Raw genomic sequence first — 23,037 nt, 5'->3', positions numbered from 1 at the left:
ATCACAGATAATCAGGGTGAAAATTCATCTTTTTTAAGCTGTTTATGCTCCAACATAAAGCTCACCCTTTAAGTTTCTGAAAGCTTTCGGGAGTTTTAAGCATGAGTAAAAACAGCTTAATAAATTGTTCCTGCTAAGTTAAATCTTTAAAACACAATTAAACAAAACACTTCAGCTTTAATATACACTATTTTACCAAGAAATGCAAAAAAAATCAGACGGAGTAGTCCCTTAAAACCTTACAGCTGTTTATATTTTGTTACCTTTGCTGCTGAGGAATTCCTTCAAACTTGTTAGAAACCGGAGACATCTTGCTGACAGGAGGAGGGGTGGAGTCGCTTCCTAAAATATTAACATCCATGACGACAAACAGATTAATGAACACCATAACAGAGCGCTGACCAGGGGATTAATTTAATTTAAATGTGGAAATAACTGAACATGCTGTGATGGTTAAAAAAACAATGAGGGGAGGCGTCGTCTGGCTGAGCTTTCCATGAGCCCGTGTTATTGAGAAAACTGAGGTTGTGCAATAAAGTGTCATCTTTAAATTTGTGGTTCGGGGTTACTCAATGTTTGACACAGAATGCACAAAACACCAAAGAGGACAAATGATAAAAGTGGACTAACAGTTAAAATACCTCCATCATACATGTACAGTGGGGGGCACAAGATTGCAGGTAAGATGACTGAGGTGTGTTTGGTTTAGTCTTCTCTTATCTCCAAATGGTGATTCAAAGAAAACATGACTAACATAATAACTACCCCGTCATGTCTCTTTGTGCAGTTTAAAGATGTGTTGATTGGTTATTTCTCTATTACTTTATTTAAGTTGTAGAATACAACCTTAGGACTTTGTATTTATTCAAAAACATTATTCTCATGTGATTATACATTTGAGAAGAGTTTCTATTTGTCTCAACACACACGTGTATTAAAAAAATTAGATTATCATGAAAAAGTTTGTTTTTTTCCTGTGATTTAATTCAGCTCATACAATGTGAAATATTTATAATATGCCAAACAAAGCAGATTCAAGACATAGGGAGCTTCAAAAGGATTGGACTGAGGCTGGAGTCAGTGGATCAGGCGCTACCACACACAACTGGTCCACTGACAGCGTCAACGCTGTCAGCCGTCTACCAGGAGATTATGGAGCACTTCATGTTTCCATCTGCTGAGAAGCAGATCTCCTCTTCCAGCAGGACTTGGCACATGACCACAGTGAAGCCAAAACCATCAGAAACTGGTTTGCCGACCATAGCAATACTGTGTTTGATTGGCTGTCCAACTCATCTGTTTTGTGTTATTCTAATATTTTGAGATGGTGGATTTTTGATTTTTATGAGCTGTAAACTATAATCTTCAAGATTAGAAGACAAAAGGTCTTGAAATGCACTTTAAATTTCACTTTGTACAAGATGAATATAGAATACATGTAAGTTTCACTTTTTAAATTAAATCACAGCAGAAAATGAATTTTGTCGTGATATTCTAATTTTTGAGATGCACCTGTATACTTGAAGCTAACCTGACATGCTACTTAGACTGTTTCACATATCTATTGCATAGGATTAGTGGATAGATCTTCAACAGAATCTAGCCAGAATCACTATCCCTGTCCTTGGGTCCAGGGCAGGTTGGGCTTCCGGGGAGCCAAAGATGTCTTGTCAGACATGGCAGCATAACTATTCTTAGCCCAAATTCCTGAGTTGTTGATTTTTTTTTTTTTTTTTTTTTTTTTTAATTTCAACAGAAAAAAATCTTTTTTGTGCAGACCCACCTAATAAATTACGAGACTCACTGCCCAGGAGTGCCAGTCACATTTCCAGAATAACGGAGACCTTTAAAAGGTGCATTCCAAGCAGTTTGTCACAACATGGGAGAAAAGTTGCCAGCCTGCTGCACTCCTTGATCACATAGTGATACTGTGCAGGGGGCAGGTAAACGAGGAAGAGATGTCATGTGTCGTAATTACGTGCACAGGCTCAGATAGGGGTGGGCTAAAATTTCTAGGCCTAATCTAAAGTCTACATGGGATGTATTTCACATCCATCCGAGCAACAACCCATAGAAGATGTTTGGGAAGGGCAGAACCTTTTAAAGAAAATCTCAGATGGTGACTGGAAAAAAGTTCTGTCTATCACATTCGTTACGGGCCAATCAGAGCAACAAAGCACATGATGTAGTAGTAATTCAACTCTTGCCAAAGCTGGTTGAGAGAAGAGAACAAACATCTTTTCCACCGAGAAAAGCTTCCAGTGCCGTTCTTTGCTCTTCTAAGCAAACCCCATCTGTAGCTACAGCCTCATTCTCCTAAAAGATGCTGGAAGGTCATTCTCTCACTGGGAACAAACATTTTTGATTAAAGCTCTGCAAGATGGATCTGCCTGATCACAGACATTGAATCTGGCCAATACATCGGCTTTACAAAATTAACTTGAGGTTAAAATAACAAAAATGTAGTCGACTGCATGACAACCATTTAGAAACTGCTTGATTATATGAAACAAAAAGGCAAAAATATCCTACTTAAAGATTTAAAATTCAAGCTTAAGGATTTGATAGTCCTGACAACCTGTCACTGTGGATTTCAGATCACAATTTGGTATTTTTTAAATACCAATGATCATTTAACTGATCAAAAATGACATATTCAACTATCAATGCAACAAATAGCATTTAATGTCACAGAGATAAAGTAGATTACTTTGCACTAATCTTCAAAATGCACAAAGAGAGATCGACTTGTCCACCTAAAATAACTCAAAATTTTAAAAAAGTAACAAAATTCTTTACATCTTGGCATGAAAATCAATCTAAACCTTGTTAATTTTTGATAAATAGTCTTAATTAAGAACCTCCAACAAGCTTTCCCTGAACTTTACACCATGAGTTGTTAGCAGATGTTTGGTAAAGTTGCTTTAGCTTGTAAGAGGACCTTGAGTTAAGAGCATCTTGTAAAAATGAGGCAAAATAACCCTGCATTTTGGATAAAAATAATCTTCAGACTTGCGTCTCACCCCCAGTCAAGCCCCCTTTACTGTGTGGACTGTGAGAGAGCGGGCTGGGTGGGTCAGACAGGGTGCGTTTGTGTCCAGGAGGTGGGGGCGGAGGCCTCTTCTTGGACAGGGTGGAGCTGCCTCCTGGAGTGAGTGTAGAGGGAGGGCCGGATGGGGGAGGAGCTGGAGGAGCGATACATAAAACACATGAGGTGATGAGGACCCCCACATCAACGTCATCCTATCAATAACCCCTTAAAACCCCCAGAAGGTAAAGGAGAGGAGAGGATGATGAAGCATGGAGAAGAAAAGAGGTGCTGAAAATATGGAAGATTTTTCTGGAATAAGTTTTTGAATGAAAAATTAAATGTATGAAATAGAAAAGTCTCAAATGGGGTGCGAAATAATTCAAAGGAATGGTACAATTTAGGGTACGGGCACATTTTTATTGTCTACTAAGTGAATTTGTATATAAATGTGCCTATTTTGTCTATTAGGACTCCAGTGGTCACTAATATCGATAAAAGTAAGGTGAAAGGAACAAATAGAGAGCTCAGCCAGAGAGGATTCAGCTGTGGTTAAGAGTTTACAGCTCAAGGATGGTGGAAAATCATTCCAAAAATGAAGAAAAAATGATGTAGGCAATGCAATAGTTAACTAGAGATGCTGCTTGCCTACATGGTCCCATTATTTACTTAAATAAAGGTACCACCACCCTTTGAATGAGAGCTGTAAAAGGAAGAACATCTCAGGGATAACTTTTATGTGGGGCACACAGCCGAGTAAGGGGGGAGAACGTAAAAACAGGATATTCACTGATGTATGGTCGAGTGCCAGCCAGTGTGGCGTAGTGCGAATGAGAGCCAAGGAATGCCAAGTGTGGAGCTGAAAGAATAGAGAAACAAAAAAGAGAAAGAAAAGAGAGCGAGATGAGGAGTGTGGGAGAGAATCTACAGTATGTCAGTTTTAAAAAAGAGCGGCTCCCACACACTAAAATAACAAGATGAAATCTTATCAGAGGCAAGCAAAGAAAAAAAGAGAGAAAATGGCGCAAAGCTGGCCCTCGGGGCGAGCTCTTCAGCACCCGCTGAGAGAGAGTGCTGCTAATCTGTAGCATCTGAAGAGCTAGCATGTTAGTCTATGTATGTATGTGTCATTTAGCCTCTTATTTAGGCTTTTAATCTTATTTTTGCACAAACTGACCTTGTTTCCAGTGCTATTTGGTCTTTTAGAGCTCATTAAACTGTTGGATAAGAATTAATTACTTGACTGTATCAAGATCTGAACTCAAGAAAGAGCTAGCGAATTGTTTGCCTTCACACATTGTAAAACAATAGAAGTTGGGTGAAAAAATCCAAAATAGCAATGTTTTTTCATTGTACTCAAAGTATTTGACAATCATCCCTTAATCTGCAGAGTTTTCCCAGAATATCTGTCAGGACTATGCACGTTTGCACCATGAGTGAAGTTACTGACTCAGTCAGAGAAGTCCCACCCGTGGGAGCAACCACAAAACACAATGGATGGTCTACTAAACATGATGGAAGAGGACTCCCTGAGTCAGTATGCACCTTCAGATTATTGTCACTTCTAGTCTTCTAAATTGGCCTAACTTAAGTGATACACATTTTCAAGATTAAAGTTTGTGATTGAAATAAGGGACACATAGCTTATTTACACTAAAAACACTGGCGTAATCAGTTTTGACAAAAAAATTTGTGTATTTTCAACTTGTTTGGTTTAACATTGTAGCACATAGATAGAAACTGTCAGGCCAAAACAAAAATGTCACATGTTTTGGTGGCATCAAAATAAAAAAAAACACTGGCCAAAAAATGTAACAGAACTGTATTTATTCAAAGTTGAGTATTTAGCCTGCCTGGCTAACTAGCTCACTGCCTACAGTGGTAGCCTGGCTTAAGCTTAAAAAGCTAATTGGCAAATGATTAGCTTACTACATGTCTTTTTTGGGGGTGGGGGCTATTAAGTTAGAGCTGCAAGAGCCTTATTGTTAAGAAATTGGCTTAGTCATGTTTTTATCTGCTTCAGTGTAGACATTAGCATACTCAAGCTAACTGGCTTGACCCAAGAAGGCACACATTAGCTCATGTATTTAACTAACCTGCTTTATACAGTAGTGAGCACCACTCTACAGATTAGTTAGGACTAGTGAGCTAAAAACTGTTAATATCTTCAGGGATAGTCTTCATTTCAGCTGAAAAACTATCTGCTGCACAAACCAATAATTTGTTTATTAATCCGAGGGTTCAGTATTATTTTTTATCACAAGTATTAACAGCAGTTCACACTACAACGGACTACAAATTGCCTGCAGTTTATGTTGATACATTCTTTGCGTGCACTCTGTGTGGATTTAATGCTGTCTTTTCTGTCATTTGTACAGGTTTAGTGTGTGCAAAAGCAATGCAATCCTTTTGTGGATCAGGCCCGAAATGAACACAGTTTTCAAGCGGCATATCTACCAGTACACTGCGTTGTACCATACAAAAATGTGTGAGGAAAAAATGTTTTAATTTGCACTGGAAACAGGTGAAATTTTACATTTCATGATTTCAGAAAAATAAGATTTAAATGCTCAAAATGGACTTAAATGACCTGTTGAGATGGATGTTGTGCATTGTCAGCCTTTCCAATGCTTTGGACCATGAACTTAAGCTGTGACTGTCCCTCCACAGAGAGGGGAATGTTATTTTTAATTCTAATACTGCAGAGACAGCAGTACACCCACAGTATATAATCTATGTATATTATGTCAAGGTTAATGATGATGAGTGCATCCAGCTTCTCTTTCACACGCTGACAAACCAGCGCCTCCCTGCCCTCTCCTGTGGCCATGTTTTCCTGAAAGTTTACTGTGTAAGCAATCTTAATGACACCTGCAACCCGCCCTCTGATCTGTGTGTTGACAAATTGCATTCCACTGCAGGGTGTGCGAGCGTTTGTGTTTGGACTGTCTGACGGCGTAAAGGAGAAACTTTGCAGAAAAGTGATAACCAGGCATTTCTCTGCTGCTTATCCTGTCCTGGATATCATCAAACACTGACAGACATCATAGAGAACATAGAGACTATCTTTCTTCTACAGTAATCAGACAAACAGAACAGTTTAGACCAGTTTAGATCATCTTCATTACATGCTGGAACTTTCAAAGAGATATTAGCAGAATTTGATGACTTCTAGTGTTATAAGCTAGAGATTTTAAAACTTTGGATGTCTGAAATCGGACGCAGCACTTGGAGCAGGCATGTCTGACCTTTGCCTTGGTTCCTCGGTGGCAGTGGCGGTCCATCAGCCACAGGGGAGGAGGTGAGGTCGGTGGAGGCGCTGTACATCTGGTTGGTGAAGGCGCTGTAGGACAGACGCTGCTGTTTGTCCCTTTGGCTGATGAAGCCGGGCAGGGAGAGCTTGTCGTGGGGGGACAGGCTGGAGGAGTGGCAGAAGCTCTGAGGCCTTGGGGAGCGGTCTTTCTTGATGGGACTGGGCTGCAGAGGGACATAGAAAATGGGAGACAGAGCCAACAAAATAAGGTATTATAATATACTAAACTGAGTCATTGCTCTTTACTGTGGAGTTGACACTGATACCTGACTTACACCAGCATTAGTACGCAGGCTGGGTTTGAAACCATCTGCAAATATTCTACCATCTACATACTCAAAACACAATATATTGCAGTCTGCCTCCTGACCTTACATTAATATGCCATTAGAAACTTCTTAACCTCCATGATTTCATTAATTATGTATTTCCAGTCCGTGCTATGTTGAATAACCCAGCACCAAGCTACACTATATAAAATAAAAGTATTTGGCCACACCTGTTAAGTATTAGATTCAGGTGTTTCGGTCAGACCCGCTGGCACAACATGCTCTGTGGAGGGAAAAGTCAAACCTCTCTGTTTGGCAGTCATATGGGTGAGCCTGGGTTTGGCAGATACCAGGAGATTGTTACCTGCCTGACTGCATTGTGCCAACTATGAAGTTTTGTGGAAGAGGGATAATGGTACGGGGCTGTTCTTCAGGTTTTGGGCAAGGGCCCTTATCTCCAGTGAAGGCCAATCTTAATGCTTCAGCATTCAAAGACATTTTGACAATGCTATGTTTCCAACTTTGTGGCAACAGTTTGGGGAAGGTCCTTTTCTATTCCAACATGGCTGTGCCCCAGTGCTCAAAGCAAGGACTATAAAGACATGGTTTGATGAGTTCAGTGTGGAAGAACTTGACTAGCCCGCACAGAGTCCTGACCTCATCCCCACTGAGCACCTTTGGAATTAACTGTAGTGGAGATCATGAGCCAGGCCTTCTAGTCCAACATCAGTGCCTGACCTCATAAATGCTCTACAGAATTAATCGGCACTAATTCCCACAGAAACACTCGAAAATCTTGTGAAAGCCTTCCAAGAAGAGTGGAGGCATGAATACTTCTGTCCATATAGTGTATATTTCTGTGTAAGAATTTGATCACAGAAAAGACATCAAATCTCACAAGGCTGTGGATAATTGCGGGCCAAAAGAGTTCACGACACTGTACAGCTAGGTAGAAAAATCTGTGAAATTTGGGCTTTCTTCGCACTAGGATTCCTTACTATTGGGAGATAGGGCTAATGGCGGAGGTCTGCGATCTCCGAGTGCTTTTCTAGTTATTCATTGGGTCCTATAAAACAAACTGATGATGCAAAAAAAGGGTCGTCTACCTGCAAGAAATTGTTAAAAATAATCAAAAACTTGAATATTGCAGGCCAGAGCAGCATAAATAGCTGTCATGTTTCTTTAGTGAACGCCAAAGTATAAGAATGAAAATGGTGAGGATTACAACAATAACTGATGTTCCTGTTTTATTCATTTATTAAAAGACAAAAGGCCCATTTTAAAATATCTATTGTTAGTCAAAAATCAGTTTTATAGGAGAGGTATGCTGAAGACTTGATTAAATTGAAGCAAAAATGGAAAATCCTATCGCACCTTATCATCAAGATCGTCATCGCTCTCATCCATCTCCTCCAGTCTGAGGCTCCATTCGTACTCCACATGTATGTGAGGGTTGAACTTTCCCTCTGCAGCCTGGACAAGCTGATACACAAAAACACATGCAGTCATTAGCAGAATACATACAGAAAAATTGTTATCAAATTTAATGCTTTTTATTTGATGCTTTTTCCAAGACCCTCTCAATACATTTTGAGGCCCCACGGTATCTTCAGTTTCTAACCGTTTACACTAGTGAAACACTTGTGTGCACGTTTTTGCAGATTGTAAGATGATAATGTGACAACACAGTCAAGAAAATGCTAATAGCATGTTATAGTAGTATGCCAATAAAGAATATTTTGAAAACTAGCAGTGCTAACATTAACAGACTCTCTCTAGTATTACACCAGGCAAAAGCTTCACTGCAAAGCTGCTTTTAATCTGCAAAATCTGTTAATGTTAAAAAATATCTGGCCCAGCCTCAGCTCCAAACACTTCTTAGAAAACTTGTATTTGCTCATCATCTACATGCAAACATCACTCTATCACCAGGGGTGGAAAGTCAATAATTCTACTCTGTAATTAAGAAGTTTTGTGTACTAGTACTTTTTGAGTAGAAATTAGTACTTTTACTTCAACTTAAGTTAGTTGGATTTTAACACCCCAAGTGTAATTTTAACTCCATTCTGAGTGAAATGGTCTTCAGTGTTAGGAGTTATTTGACAGTGCTGATCAGCCAGTGTTAGTTCAACTCTGTAGAATAGATTGTTTTAAGCTCTGACCAATGCTATCAAATCTGGGGGATATGTGGGAAGAGTTTCCCATCATGTCCTTGGGCAGAGTGTTTAGATGTGTTTAGATGTTGCCTATTGTACAGCAGTCTTAATTTCATCGACTATAACTATGACTAAAAATGTTCGTCAACAGTCTTTTTTCCATGACAAAAACATGAATAAGACTAACAAAAATAGATCTGAGATGACTAAAACTGACAAAAAGTAAGTTTAGTTTTCATGAAGGCGACTAAAACTAGACTAAAATGTAACGTAGTATTTTTTGTCAGACATTCAAAATCCGTGATATTTCTCCACTGTGGATAAATCTGTCAAAATACAATGCAGCTCTAGCTATTCTGCCTCTCAGCTGTAGAAAGCAGGGACCCCAGTTTATCAGAGTGTATTGAACAAACTACCATAACTTGGTACCAGATTTAGGCAAGATGATAAATGCTTGGACTAAAAGTAAAGACTAAAATGTGAGGACATTTTATGGACAAAAACTAGACTAATATGTTTTGAGTTTTCGTCAACTAAAACTAGACTAAAACTAAAAAGGGTGGACAGACTAAAATGTGGCTAAAACTAAAATACATTTCATCTAAAGACTAAAACTAAGACTAAAATTAAAAATAGCTGCCAAAATTAACACTATTATACAGTAATCCTTCCTGGATTTTTTTGCTCATGTTTCTGGTGGATTGTTGTTGTTTTTGTTGTTAGAAACATTTGCACCATAAGTGAAGTTATCCACTTATTTAGACTTTCAATTTATGAATGTAGGTGCTGCTTCGTGGTTGTTCTTTATCAGTATGCATTGCCTTGCTATGAGGTTGACTCTCTTTGTTCTTGCCAAAGGAGACCCACCTAACCACAGATTTTGTGACTTCAGTTCTCTCATGTTGTAAAATAATTAACATTTTAAAGGTTTAGTTTCAATACATGTACTGTGGACCAACATACGCACTTTTTAAGTGTCAACTTGAACTCAATATGAAAGAACTCTGCCAATTTTGCTGTGTATTTCACTTTGTTATAGACTTTTGACTTTACCTGAATAACCTGGTTAGAGATCTATTCTCTTGTTGTTGTTGCCAGTAGGAAAAGATCATTTATTGCTGTACAACTCCTCAGTAGCTACTCAGTAAAGTAACTTTGAAATTAAATACTGTTTCTTTTACTTGAGTTTATCTATAGACTGATTTTTATCATTTTACTTCTACTTAAATAAATGTTACCCAGCGTAAGCATGCTTTTACTTGAGCACAATAGTTGTGTAATTTTTCCACTTCTGTCCATCACAGTTAGCTTGCTGGCTAGGGACCCAACAAAGCTTTAAGGATGCACTGATGGCTCAATGGGCCAGACAAAAAAAAAAGATGTCAGATCTGGTAAAGTTCCATCAGAATCTCCCTTCTGAATAAAAACAAATACATTAAAATCAGAAAAGGTAACCTCCAACCTCTTTTGTCAAATAGAAAAATTGAAAGCAGTTATAAAATTTAAGACCTTATGATCTTGTATTCAAAGTCATAACAGACATGAAAACATAAAGCATCCCTTACTGATTCAAAATACTTGAGGAAAAAGCACAAAAAATACTGAAAATATATGAGACACCAAAAATAACATGTAAAATAAATAGAATAATGAAAATCCTATGGTAGGTAACAATGACAATATAAATCAGCTGTTAATAAACATCAATTATTATACTTTACTGGGTACGTATGAGCATGTTTAAGTATGCTTATTTAGTATACAGAGCTCTAATAAAGTCTTTATCTCCTATTATATTTGTTTAACAGAGATTTTACCCTGTATTTAAAAATCTTTTTTGTTTGCTTGCTCATTTGAGTGTTAATAATGAACATACATGAACAATTATTTCCACTCTGTTGACACTGTGGCCTGAGGCAGGAGACAGACCTTTGACTGCCATCTAGTGTTCTTTTTAATCTGCCTAAAAATCAGTCAAAACATGTTAAATCAACCTCAAGGGAAACACAGCATCCTTTTGTTTCATTTTGTAGCTGGATGGGTGTAGTTTGAGGGGGGTTTAGTCATTTTTCAAACCATTAAAATCTACCATGGGGTCCAAAACGAGCAGCTTGGCAGCACTGTACTTACTGCCTCCTCACACTGAGTGTTCCTCAGTCGCCTGGCAACATCCAGCGCCGTCTCTCCATTCTGATTGGCTGAAAAGGAGCGGAGGGGAATAATCAACAGTTAGAGCCTGATATGTGCACACGGATGACTCGAGCGAGAGGATGTGACTCACTGATATCGGTGGCCGGCTTGCCCCTCAGGAGTAACTTGAGGCACTCTGGCTTCTCGTACATGCAGCAGTAATGTAGGGCTGTGTTCCCCCACTCCGTCTGCTTATCCAGGTTACCGCTGGAAAAAAAAAAAAAACAACAAGCATTTTCAGGACACAGGTTGTAGGCCTGAGGAGGGTTTTCCACAGTGCTGTGGTTAAAAAAGAAAGAAAAACACTGGAGATAAGTGGCTAAATCTGTCATAAAAGAGCATATTTAGTTCTGGTTTGTGCATTAAAAATAAAAAGTATAAATAGTAAGCTTTGCAAATCCCCCTACACTGTTAAATCAGGTAAATAATCCCTTTAAGCTTACAAGAAAAATTCTTAAATCATAAAGGCTGATTATGACGCCATACAAGGACAGCTAATAATTAATGAAAGGGTCCCACTTGTTCTGCAGAGGCCGTGTGCAGTCGGAGCAGTGGTGGGTAAACAATTGAAAAGAGAGGAATAAATTAAGGCAGAGAACAAGTGCTTGACCCATTTCTGTTTGCCTTGTGGGAATGTGAGTTGAGCTATGCAGCGCTAAGCTTTGCTCAGCTCCAGCAGTGCCTCACGACTACAGACTGAAGCACAGAAGAAGAAGAAGAAGAAGAAGAAGAAGAAGAAAGAGTCACAGCAGACAGTCAGATCACATTTGATACTGTTTGTCTTAACAAAGCTGCTGTATAATTTGGCTCTAAATTGCTGGTGTTTTCTGACAGATATTTGCCTAGTGGGGAAACCCAGAGCCATTTCACAGGCTTGTGCAATTCTGCTCTAGCTTTATGAAAAAAATCCTTTTACCTGTTCTGCACTAGGAAGTCCACCAGGTGCAGGGAGGTCTGGTCAGCAGTCCGTACAGAGTAGTGAAGTGCGGTCTCCCCAGCTTCCTGCAGGGGGCCATCAAACACAGCAAAGACACGGTGAGACAATCTTGGGCAGCATCCATTCTGTATTCTCTCTCTCTCTGTGTCTCTTTCAGCATTTAAACAAGCTGCAGTAAACAAAATGGCTCCTAAAAATAACATTTCAATTGGAAATAATGCACAGATTTTTCCGTTTTTAAGAAAATCTTGCACCATTTTCCTTAATCTTCACTGATTAGAGCTAAAACTGGATGTTATATCTTGAAACATGGAGATAAAAGATGAATGTAAGGATAAAGGTGCTGCATATTTGATATTTAGACACACATCCTTATCTGTGCAGGGGTTTTTAGTGGAGAAGTGGGATGTCACTGTGCTGTCTGCAGCCGTTCTGATCTCCTGACAGCAGCAGATCAGATATCGGTGAGTCAGACTTCATAGCGCAGACAGCAGCAGCTCCTTTCTCTTTCATCGTGCTGCTGCATTGTACACTTAATTTTTCATTAGGGAACCACCGTGTCTGTTATAAAACCTTGACCCATTTATGTCAGGTTAAGTCTGATCAGCTGTGTTGTTTACAGTGCCATATCTTCGCCATCCGCTGCAACTTTCATCTACCCTTAAAGCGACGAGGAAACAAAGAGAAATCAGGGCTGAGCTGCGGGATACAAAGCAGAGACGTGAATTAAGCTGCCACGGATGTCGTCATCTGCAAATATGAGCTCAAACGATGTGACGCTCTGTGGTGTGACGGAGGCATCTGCTGGATAACACCACCTGCTGGTGAGGTTATCCCGATGACTCCAGATTTTCCAGCTGTTACACCCATTTGTATCCTCCATATAATTCACAAACTGGTAGAGAAGTGTCAGTGCTGGCTGTCCTCCTGTAGGTACAAAGATGAACCAGTGCAGTGTAATGATGTCAGAGCTCTCACAGGGATATTTATTGGCTTTACGGTTTAATATGAGATCATGGTGAGTAACAGGAAGACACTGCAGCCATGAATGACAAGCTGTGACTATTCCAAGCAACATACAAAACTAGTACATCAATTATACATCATCGGCACAGTAGATAAACGTGCCACTGAATCATGTAGAAAAACACAACTTTTAAAGGGGCAGTTCACCCTAAAAATATATTAGTACAGCTTTATTAATCAAGATATCCTCCTTGGACTCTTGCATTCCCAGATGCCTCCTGGACTGTAAGGTGACTACTAATCAGTGATAGAGTGGCTGATCTCTTCACTGAAAGGTTTGTGGTTCAATCCCCAGCTCTTGGATCAACAAGCCAAAAGTGACCTTGCAAAACACTGAAGCCCAAGTTGCATATAGGTTGTTTGCAATCACTTGATCCTGAATGCTTGATGGGGGCGGTTAGGACTGAATGGGAACAGAGGAAGTTAGTACTTAAGAGCTCTTAAGGACCTCTACACTGCAATTATTACCAGAAAATATCTATATACATTGAGTATGATCCCTACACTTTACAAAAAGTGATTTTTTTTTCCACAGTTAAACTGATTTACCTGGTGTAGAGGTGATCAATATTGAAAATTACTCCTGCAGACTTTGTATCTTCTAGCGTTGTCTAGCCAGAGAGGGGGTAACAAGAGTCTTCAGGAGTCTTGTACTGAGCTGAGAGACTATCTGCGCCCTTTAAACATATAAGAAAATCCTCATTTTGTCACAAACGAGCTTTTGATTAAAACTTGATATAATATTAACTGAATAAGCCTTGTGGGGGGAGACACCAAGTGATGATGGGCCTAGCCTGTTCTACAAATCGGCTATTTGATGTTAGCCACTGTAGCCAGCCTTTTTAGTGCCACTTTCCTTTCCACCATCCTTTGTCGTTATTTGATCCACATTTAAAAAGTCACACCGTTGCCATTTGGGAGCCAAACAACCAGCCCTACCGAGCTGAGCCAAATGATCTGGACAGACGTATTTCACGAGTTAGACTGGATGAACATCAGCTGAGTAAATACAGGCAACATCAGAGTTTAATGAGCTAAACCATGACAAAACTGTACTGAACCAAACCACTTTGTGGAAACAGATCATACCTGCCTGTTTCTGTTTCCCTGTAGGTTTTTTTTTTTTTTAATTCATTTCTTTTGCCTGAAAATTTCACTACTTTCATGACACAAAAGTAGCTTTAGAATCAAGATTTTTTTTAAAATGTTTGCATATTTTACACTTGGCAGTATCGACTATAAAATTGTAAGATTAAATCAGCACCAGTATGTGAGCATTTTTTTTATTTTTCAAGGCTTGAAAAAAAGCTGTTTAAGTGCAATTTACCATTCAGCTCTGAACAGCATGGAAGTGAAGGAAAATGAGTGCTAAAAACTTGAAACTTAAACAGAAGAAACGCCATGACCAATCTTTTTTTTAAAATCAGACAAAAATGTAGCAGTAATCTTTTGTGTTTTTTGAATATGAATATTGTGCTGATCAACTGGTTCCAATGGTTCCCAGACCTTTTATGTCAACATTCATTATTTGGACTTTCTCTTGAGTGAACACTGGTTTCAGATAAAACAAAACTCTTCATGAAATGTTTTTAACAGACAATGTTAAAACATCCATCCATACATTATCTACACTGTTTATCCCCTTCAGGGTTGCAGAAGGCTGGAGACAACCCCAGCTGTCATTGACCAGTGCTACTTTTGGCAGCTGTTCTAAATTTAGTCTTAGTCTTTAGATTAAATTACCTCTAAGTTTTAGATGCATTTTAGTAACTTTCAAATTTTAGTCTAGTTTTATTCAATAAGAAGTCCTTACCTTTTTCATAGATTTAAGCCAACACATGTATTTTCTTTGAACAAACTTCACCACCCACACAGTAAAGTTAATATAAACATAAAATACTTATATTAATGAACTATCAAGATTTGTATGATTTCAAAATGTATTCATGAATATGCTGACACACCTTATGTGCTTCACAGAAAGATATCATGGATTATTAATGGCAATAATTAATCAATGACATTTTAGTCTATTTTTAGTCTACTTGATGAAAACTAAATTTACTTTATGTCACAGTTATCATTAAGAATGATCTATATTTAGCTAGTCTTAGTCTTGCCTTTCTCGTTGAAAAATGGTTGTCAACTAACATTTTTTATCTCAGTTTTAGTCAACATAATCAGCACGACACGGTTAGGGCTGGACAATTCATCGCAAATTAGATTAAATCGCAATACTGCCTACAAATCGCAGAAGTTGCAATTTTTCTTTAACTTGAAATGTGTCAAAATACCAGTTTAATAAATCAATTTTTGGCAGAGATTTTATCCACAATATGCGAACATTCAAGTGTGATTTTTTTAATGGTTTACAAAAATCCTCCTTTTCGTGTTTTATGTGTTTTTCTTAATCAGAATGAGTGACATTAAAATGATAATGCCCTTAAACAAAGCAAATGGCATCACATTTGAAATATGAGCAAAAATAGTAAGTCCAATCTAAATAAAACTGTTGAAGCCTGGCGTTACTTCATAGAAGCCCAGCTGTGATCAGCTGGTGGCCAGCTTTACCTCCCCCACCCCAGCTACCTCCTTTATAGCTTAAAGCTTGTTGCACCACCATATTCAGATTCATGCTACTATGGATGAATTGCTTCTGAAATAATTTCATTGTTTCCAATGCACATGGTCTTATTTATGGAATTTTTTATTGCTTGAATTTGTCGAAAAATACATAAGATTGACCTAAGAATAATTGAATATTAAATCGCAATCACAATATTGGGGGAAAAAAATTGCAATTACATTATTTTTGCAAATTATTCAGCCTTAGACACCCTGGATTGGCAGCCAGTCAATCAAGGGGCTGGCATTTAGAGACAAGCAACCTGGCACATTCACATGTAAAGTCAATTTTAAATCACAGTTAACCTAACAAGCATGTTTCTGGTCTGTGGGGGGAGCCTGTAGAGAATTCATGCATGCACAGGGAGAACATGCAAACTCAACACAGAAAGGCCCTGAATTCAAACCAGGAACCTTCTTGCTGTAAGGCAACAGTGCTAACCCTTGCATGTATAACCCAATGTTAACACAGTATCCCCTTAAAGATTGTGCCCACAATAGCAGTGAAAGTAAGGCTTAGTCTATATGTAGATATCTATATGTTATTGTTGAAAATGTTGGTTTCCTCGAGTGTTTTGACCTTTTGTAAACACACAAACAGCATTTTAGGTCACTGAAAATGCAGCTTTTGGAGAACTCCTTAAACTCTGCTCATGGCATTGATGTGCAGATGGGGAAAACAGAGTTTTGCATTTCTAATAATGTAACTGGGGTGTCACTTCCCTTTATATGACAGTTGCTCTCCCACTATGTTGAAGAACAGAGGTGACTGGATGGCTGACAGAGGCCACTGCTGCTTCATACAACAAAACAAAGACACAAAACCCTATGCCAAAATCAGCATTTTGGACGAGACCTGGTTTGTTTTAGTGAGACAACTTTGGAATGAAATAATCATTGCAGATGAACAACTAGAAAAATGTTTGCATGTCTAGGGTATCATTGCTGTCTCTGAGTGAGCTGCTTTGCCTGCACATTGAAGGACAGACTACCGTTGACATGGTAAGCTCTTTATGCCATGTAACAGTGTGTTTTTGTGCTTTCATGTGGACAAAGATGTTTTTTGAGAACATACTAGCACAGGCAAACAGTGAAAACAGAGGAGGAATACCTCTGTTTTCAAAGTTACCCTCCTACATGTGCATTAGGCAGAAGTTCTGCCATTATTACTCCTTTGTATTTCATTGCATATTCCTCCAATGTTACTATACATTACAATTGCATTACGGTCTTGCAGAATCATGAGGCATGACATGGAATCTGCCAGCAGAAGCTTCTCATTAACACATTGCACACAAAAAGTAACAGGGACATGAATTGCCTGCCTTGAATCGGCAATTTGTAAGATAATTAGAAAGCAGCTAAGGTGAAACATCCACATCTTTAGCACCACTCACTTCTGCAGGGCCAGTTTCATGCCATTACTTCCCTTTTTTTTGGTCTTGTCGCTCATAGAGCTGTTATTTAGCCCCAGTAGTCAGAGAAAAAGCTCTAAAATCCACAGAACATTACTGTCCAGCACCAAACAACAAATAAATGCAGCCAGAGACCAAGTAGTAAAGTTAGTGAATCTAATTAAAGCCATAAAAAGCACAAAATTTCCCTTAAGGATCACAGGACTAAAAGAGAATGAATATTGGCAGATGGACACAAATATAAGTCCAAATAAATTCTCTAGAGCTGCTGGCTGTGTAAATTTACAAATGGACAGTAAAGGCAGAAACTCAGAGACAAAATAGAGGAGGTATGTAAGGAAATGTTTTTATATTAACAGCTTCAGCCGACCAGTTTAGCTCTATGCATGTATCCATGAACTGAGAGGACTCACCGGTCCCACCTCGGGGAGCGGCTCCATCAGCTCCACCCCTTCAGCGTAGACCTGGATGAGGGAGAGCAGATCCCTGGACTGAACCGCTTCAAACAGCTCGTTCATCTTAGCTGCCGCAGATGTGCACGTCTTCCTCGCAAACTTGTGGTCCACGTATTTAGCGTTGATGAACTCCTTCCTCACCGTCCTACAGTAGAGGAATGAGTATTTAGTCACTGGTTTAGACTTAAAACAAATGTGACAGCTTTCTGATAACGAGGAACTCACATGTCACTGGAGGGAGTGGGCTTTGGTGAAGGGGACGGGAGGTTTCCCTCCATGATCTCATTAAAACTACTGTTCCCTACATTCTTGGCCAGCTGAAGAAGACAGAAGAAGAGGAGAAGAAGTTAGCTCTTGATCACAGTAACAGCTGAATGCATGCATGTTTCCCTGCCTCCAAGCTGTTATTGGTTTCTTAGACTCACCAAGAGTTCTGAGGTTCCCAGCTTGTCAAGCTCCATGGACTGGATGCGGGAGATGTGGACACCCATCTCTCGGTGGATTCCAGAGCACTCGATGCAGGTCAGGATCCCCAGATTGGTCGACAGCCACTTAGGATCTTCAATACACAAGGAATATAAAAAAATTGTGTTACTGTTTTAAACCAGTGGTTCTCAACTGGTATAGCTTCAGACCCAACATAGACTTGTATTGTGATCCAAAATACCCCAAATTTTCCATCATTTCTATTTATTTCATTAACAATGTTCTAGTTTGAACCACAGATGGAACCAAATTCCTGTGATACCACACTGTTGGCAGTTTTCCAAAGGCTTTGAGGAATTATCTCATTATCATGGGAATAGCAGCTTTGTTACCACATAAAATGGAGAATATTAAGTTAAGACGTTGAGAAAACATTGAGATTTACCCATAATCATTGTTAACAGATTCATATAAAAGAGTGCTGCTCGACTGGTTGGGTGTCAGGACTAATAACCACCTCCTTATGAAAAATTGTGACCAAAATTTCAAAATATTTTAACCACATAAAAGTATTCAATGGAGAATGATGCTTTTTGGACCTAAAACATGGTTAGACAAAGAAACAGGAGAGAATAAATGTGTCTGAAAACTATTTAGTTACAACAGGACACACATAGATTTTACTTTTACTTCATTTTCCTGACTGGAAACTTTGCTAATCTCTAATGGAACTGCCTCATTTTCTTGTAAAATCAGCTTTTTTATTACCAGAAAAGAAGATAAAAAAGGTAAAATCTTGTTTAAATCACTGAAATTTACTTGCCAGTTCCACCCAGTTGCCAACTGGCCTAATATTTGACAATAATGGAAGAAAAGCCCCAACATCACCAGCTGCATGAACGTTCTGTCTTCCACCTTTGAAGATGTCATCCTTTAAAGATTATAAAACACTCTTTTTTTGCCTTTGAAGGGGTGTATTTAAAGTATCAATGTCCACTTAGGGGTTCTGTAAATCACATTTTTCTCCCCCTTTTGTATTTCGGGCATATATTCACGACCCACTGAAAACAGCTCCTAGACACACTCTTAGGTCCCGACCCGACAGCTGAGAACCTCTGGTTTACACAGCATGCTCTTCATAGTCTACTTTAAATGGTTGTGTGATGTCAGATAGTGTAGGGCCAGTAAAACTACTGAAATATGTCTGACTGAAGCCGGCAACTGTGTACCTAATGACTTATCAGATCTAATATCCAAATGGTAGTGAGATGAGATGGAAAAAGGAAATAAATTAAAGTTCAGTTGAACTGAAATCAAGCCTGGGATACGGACACATCTATCAACAAACGGCAGAACATAAAAGAAAACGAACTTCAGAAATAAAGAAGTGAAGCTACTTCGCAGCAGTAAAAACCATCAGTGCTGCCTTTATTGAAATGATGTGTGACTGCTTCGTTTTCCACATCTCAGGCTGCTGTCAGCATGAAAATTGGTTTCTCAGCGTCCCTACAGTTGATTTATATGTGGACTCAGAAAGATGAAAAATAGGCCATTGACCCAAACACTGTTGTTTGACTGCTATAAAACCTTTAAACCAGCACTGTGAATGTTTTTATGAGTTGTAACACTTCATTTGTTTGGTTTTGTGGATAAATAAAGAACATTTATATCATTCAACTACAGGGTAAAAATCTTAAGGTTAGTCTCTGTCTTTTTTGGGGATTTTTTTTGTTAGAGAAAAAGGGAAAGGGAAGCAGAACTTAATATGAACTGGATTTACTGTGTTGATACAGCAGTGTTCATTCTGACAGCTATTTCTGTTATCAATCTTATTCTTACGCTTGAGGATAAAATGTTTAGGAGTTTTAGTCACATTGTAGTCATTTCTACCCTTTAAAAATTTAGTCTAGTTTTATGCTGGCCTTACACCACAACGACTTTTCAAGAGATTTCAAAGAGACAGAGAAAATTCCAACGTTGGAGTCAAATCAGGAGAGTCTTGTTTAAGTTGGTGCATGCTCCTGTCATTAGGTGGAAAGTGGTCATAAAACTCGATCAGAGAAGTTTTAATTTCTTCGTTTTCAGTGGCGCAACCATCATCCACAAGCAATGGGAGCTAGTGTTGTGTGTAAGTACGTTCAAACAGTTAACTTTAAACATGAACGTGAACGTAGTTTTATCTGAAGCCACTGAAAAATTTGTCTGCTCTGAGCTGTAGTCAGATCTCTGCACCACTGTCTGTGTAGTCCTGTCTTTTAATTCCAGGCTGACAGAACAGGTAAGATAAACCTCCACTGGGGTTTTCAAAGTAAAAGCCTGATCAGTTTATTTCGTTTTCATACTGTACTTTTATTCTGAATTGTGTCTGGGATAGTTCCTCAGTTTTGCAGTAACAATCAAAGTTGCTTCTGTTTTTAATTTCTCTTTTGTTTCTACTGGATGTAAATGACTTAAAAACATCCGCTTATATGAGATATTAACTCATATGTGATCTCTTTCTACATCCTGTTCTCCACCCAAAAATTGTTGTTGTAAATTTCCCCTGATGCATTATGGGAAACAATCTCTAAAGGAATCTTATTCTAATCTTGTAGTTTGTGACTCCCAGTCTTTGCAAAATCTTAGACTGTGACTAAAAAACTCAGCAACTTGATGACAAGTTGTTTTTAGATGTGAGGGGGTCTCAGATGTTAGTCTTTTAAAAGTTTTTAAGAAGTTTTAGCAAAGTCCACTAGTGTAAGGAGAGCATTAGTTGCCAAAAATCAATAAACATTTTAGTCCAGTTTAAGTGATTTAAGAGATTTCCTCTTGGTCAAAACTCTTTGAGAGAAAATCTTTTCTCTTTGCCTGAATCTGGTGTCAACTCATAGTTGTGTTAAAACCAAAAAAGATTTTAGTCCTGTTTCAGCCTTCTTGACAAAAACTAAACTTTCTTTTGTTAGGGTATTTATTTATTAAGATAGGATAGCTGAAGAGAGTCAGGAAACATGGAGACAGAAGGGGGGGGCAAAGACCAAACAACGCTGAGACCATTACTGATCACGCGACCAGTGTGTTGAGGACTATAGCCTTTTGAGACTATAGACTATTGGCTTTTATGTCTCAGAGTAGTGTATTTGGTCTGTGGAGGAGGTGAAGTGAAGACCAAATAAAGTTTACACTTTCTCTTTCACACTGCAAGTATCTATTTATGGTTTTAGGCACAGCCAATCACCCTCAGTCATATTATCGTCAACTTTTATTTCACTCAGAATCAAGAACTGGAGAACTGATGGGACCTCATGAAACATAGTCGGCCACCAGCAGGTTTATGTGCATCGTATTTGTTTTTACGGTAAAATGTAATTAGCGAGTCCTTGAGTAATTGTTCATAAAGTCACGCGAATACTCAAGTAATAAAATTACTTTGAAATCCCAACCCTAGTCATTTTTAGCTCAGCCAGATCTTTATTGGCTCACAGATTTGATGATTATTGGTTTATCTAATTGTGACAATTTGAATGCTGGTATTTTGATAATGCATCACCATGCAGAGATCACTTCCTGCCCCCCCACCCCTCTGGGGTTCTTTACTGTAACGTGACATCATCTGCAAACAATCTATGTGGTCTGGTGTTGCTATAGCAACATGTTCTTCATGGGCTTCTGGAGAACTGGCCAATCAGATGAGAGTGGGCTGGGGGGCCTTAGAGAGACAGAAACCTAACTTGAATAAATAGACTAAACTAAGGCTTTTCATAGAAGCAGTGTGGGATAAATAAGTGGCTTTTTAAACTGTAAATCATGCAAAAGCTAGTCTAGAGGTTTTAAAGCCTTGTAAAATTTGAAGCTGGGCCACCTTTAACGCTTTATCATAAGAGTACAGTAATCAACAAGACAATTCAGACCACATGAGGACTTTCAAAGGTAAAAAACTGTGATCCAAGCTGCTACATCAGAAACAGAGCGCATTGCATAACCTTTAACCATGCATTCAGTCGCTGTACTTTGTGATGACATCATGTACCACAAACATTGACCTGCATTACCGCTGATGCACTGGTGCAATCTGGGAGATTTCAGCCAGCTTTAAATGTACAGCCGACTGTGCTGGTTGTAAGTTCAGCGATGCTGCACGGCACAGATGCTGCTATTTCAGAATCAGACAGATGCAGACGCAGCCCAAAAAACAATGAGTCATAGACCAAAACACAGGCGCGTCCACACACCATCACATCATGACAAACAGATGTGAGCTGGCGATAGGCCGTCCAGTTCACGTTAAGCATGATGAATTGACGCACGGTGACCTCTATAGCTGCTTAATGCTAAAGCTGCAAAGCCGTGCCCTCGTACAGGGAGATCCTGGGAGAATATCGAATGAGATGAAGTTGTCCTCGTTCCACTCTGAGCTCAAAGAGGTGACCTTTCAGAGCCATTACAGCAACCTTTAAAGCGTGATGTGAATTTGATGTATTCAGGAAAGAAAACTGAGTCAGAGCAATCCTGGAAATCTATTACGATCTGATAAAGAAAAGGCAACAGGAATCAAAGAGGAAGCAGAGCTTAAGTGCACATCTGGAACATGTATTACTGCTGAGACCCTGAAAATGAGCGGACACAGCAACAAGAGCACCGACATGACAGGATAACCCCCCCTTTCTCTCAGCAGATTGCAGGGGTCGACGGCGCGTGTATGACTTATGTAACAACGTGATGTAATGATGTTGTTTCTCAAAGCGCAGAGATGTTTTTTTTTCCCTCAGAGCATAAAGTCCTCCCGTCGTCAGCCGCTTGGTTGATCGTCGAGCTGCTGCGAGTGTGTTTTTTGTTGACAGAGGAGATTGTGTTAAGCGTCAGAGGGCCTGAATGTCTACACCACTCCTGAGTGCTGAGTCTTCGCTTCCTAACGCAGGGGAGGATCAGGATTGGGTTGTGTCCTGAATGCTAATAAAGCTCGTGCACTCACATGCTTGTTGGTCGAAGGCTGTTGGGGGATTTGCAGTGAAGCTCGTTCAGCTTGTTCTAACTGAAGGACACCGAGTTCAAGGCAGCCGTGACATTGCAAAGAAATCAAGATTGGTGTGTGCGGTTTTAAATAAAACATTGGCCTGGAGTTAGATCAGAAAATGCTGAGGTGAAGGTGTGTGTCATTTCCTGCATCAAGGTGAAGGTTGACTAAGCACAAAGCAGGGAAAGGATCTAAATATAAACTGTA

The 23,037-nt window shown here is 39.1% G+C and overlaps 1 protein-coding gene across 3 annotated transcripts in view; it reads right to left on the bottom strand.

Annotated features, from left to right (window-relative positions):
* Positions 1 to 23,037, bottom strand: part of asap1b (ArfGAP with SH3 domain, ankyrin repeat and PH domain 1b) — a 132,177-nt gene that overhangs the window by 5,213 nt on the left and 103,927 nt on the right. For 2 of the 3 annotated variants that reach the window (XM_041814113.1, XM_041814114.1), the window contains 10 exons: positions 17,840 to 17,973; positions 17,640 to 17,731; positions 17,373 to 17,559; positions 11,873 to 11,958; positions 11,048 to 11,163; positions 10,897 to 10,964; positions 7,985 to 8,092; positions 6,277 to 6,505; positions 3,024 to 3,185; positions 264 to 342 (listed from right to left, as the gene is read on the bottom strand). In XM_041814113.1, coding sequence (XP_041670047.1) covers positions 264 to 342; positions 3,024 to 3,185; positions 6,277 to 6,505; positions 7,985 to 8,092; positions 10,897 to 10,964; positions 11,048 to 11,163; positions 11,873 to 11,958; positions 17,373 to 17,559; positions 17,640 to 17,731; positions 17,840 to 17,973 — 1,261 coding nt within the window. Of the gene's footprint in view, positions 1 to 263; positions 343 to 3,023; positions 3,186 to 3,818; positions 3,888 to 6,276; positions 6,506 to 7,984; positions 8,093 to 10,896; positions 10,965 to 11,047; positions 11,164 to 11,872; positions 11,959 to 17,372; positions 17,560 to 17,639; positions 17,732 to 17,839; positions 17,974 to 23,037 lie in introns of all 3 variants that reach the window. The other variant, XM_041814115.1, reaches the window with a different exon arrangement.

This window comes from Cheilinus undulatus, linkage group 19 (genome assembly GCF_018320785.1).
Source record: "Cheilinus undulatus linkage group 19, ASM1832078v1, whole genome shotgun sequence".
In the NCBI taxonomy this organism is placed as follows: Eukaryota; Metazoa; Chordata; class Actinopteri; order Labriformes; family Labridae; genus Cheilinus; species Cheilinus undulatus.
Note: the sequence above shows the minus strand (reverse complement) of the source record. Positions and strands in the feature narration are given on the sequence as shown.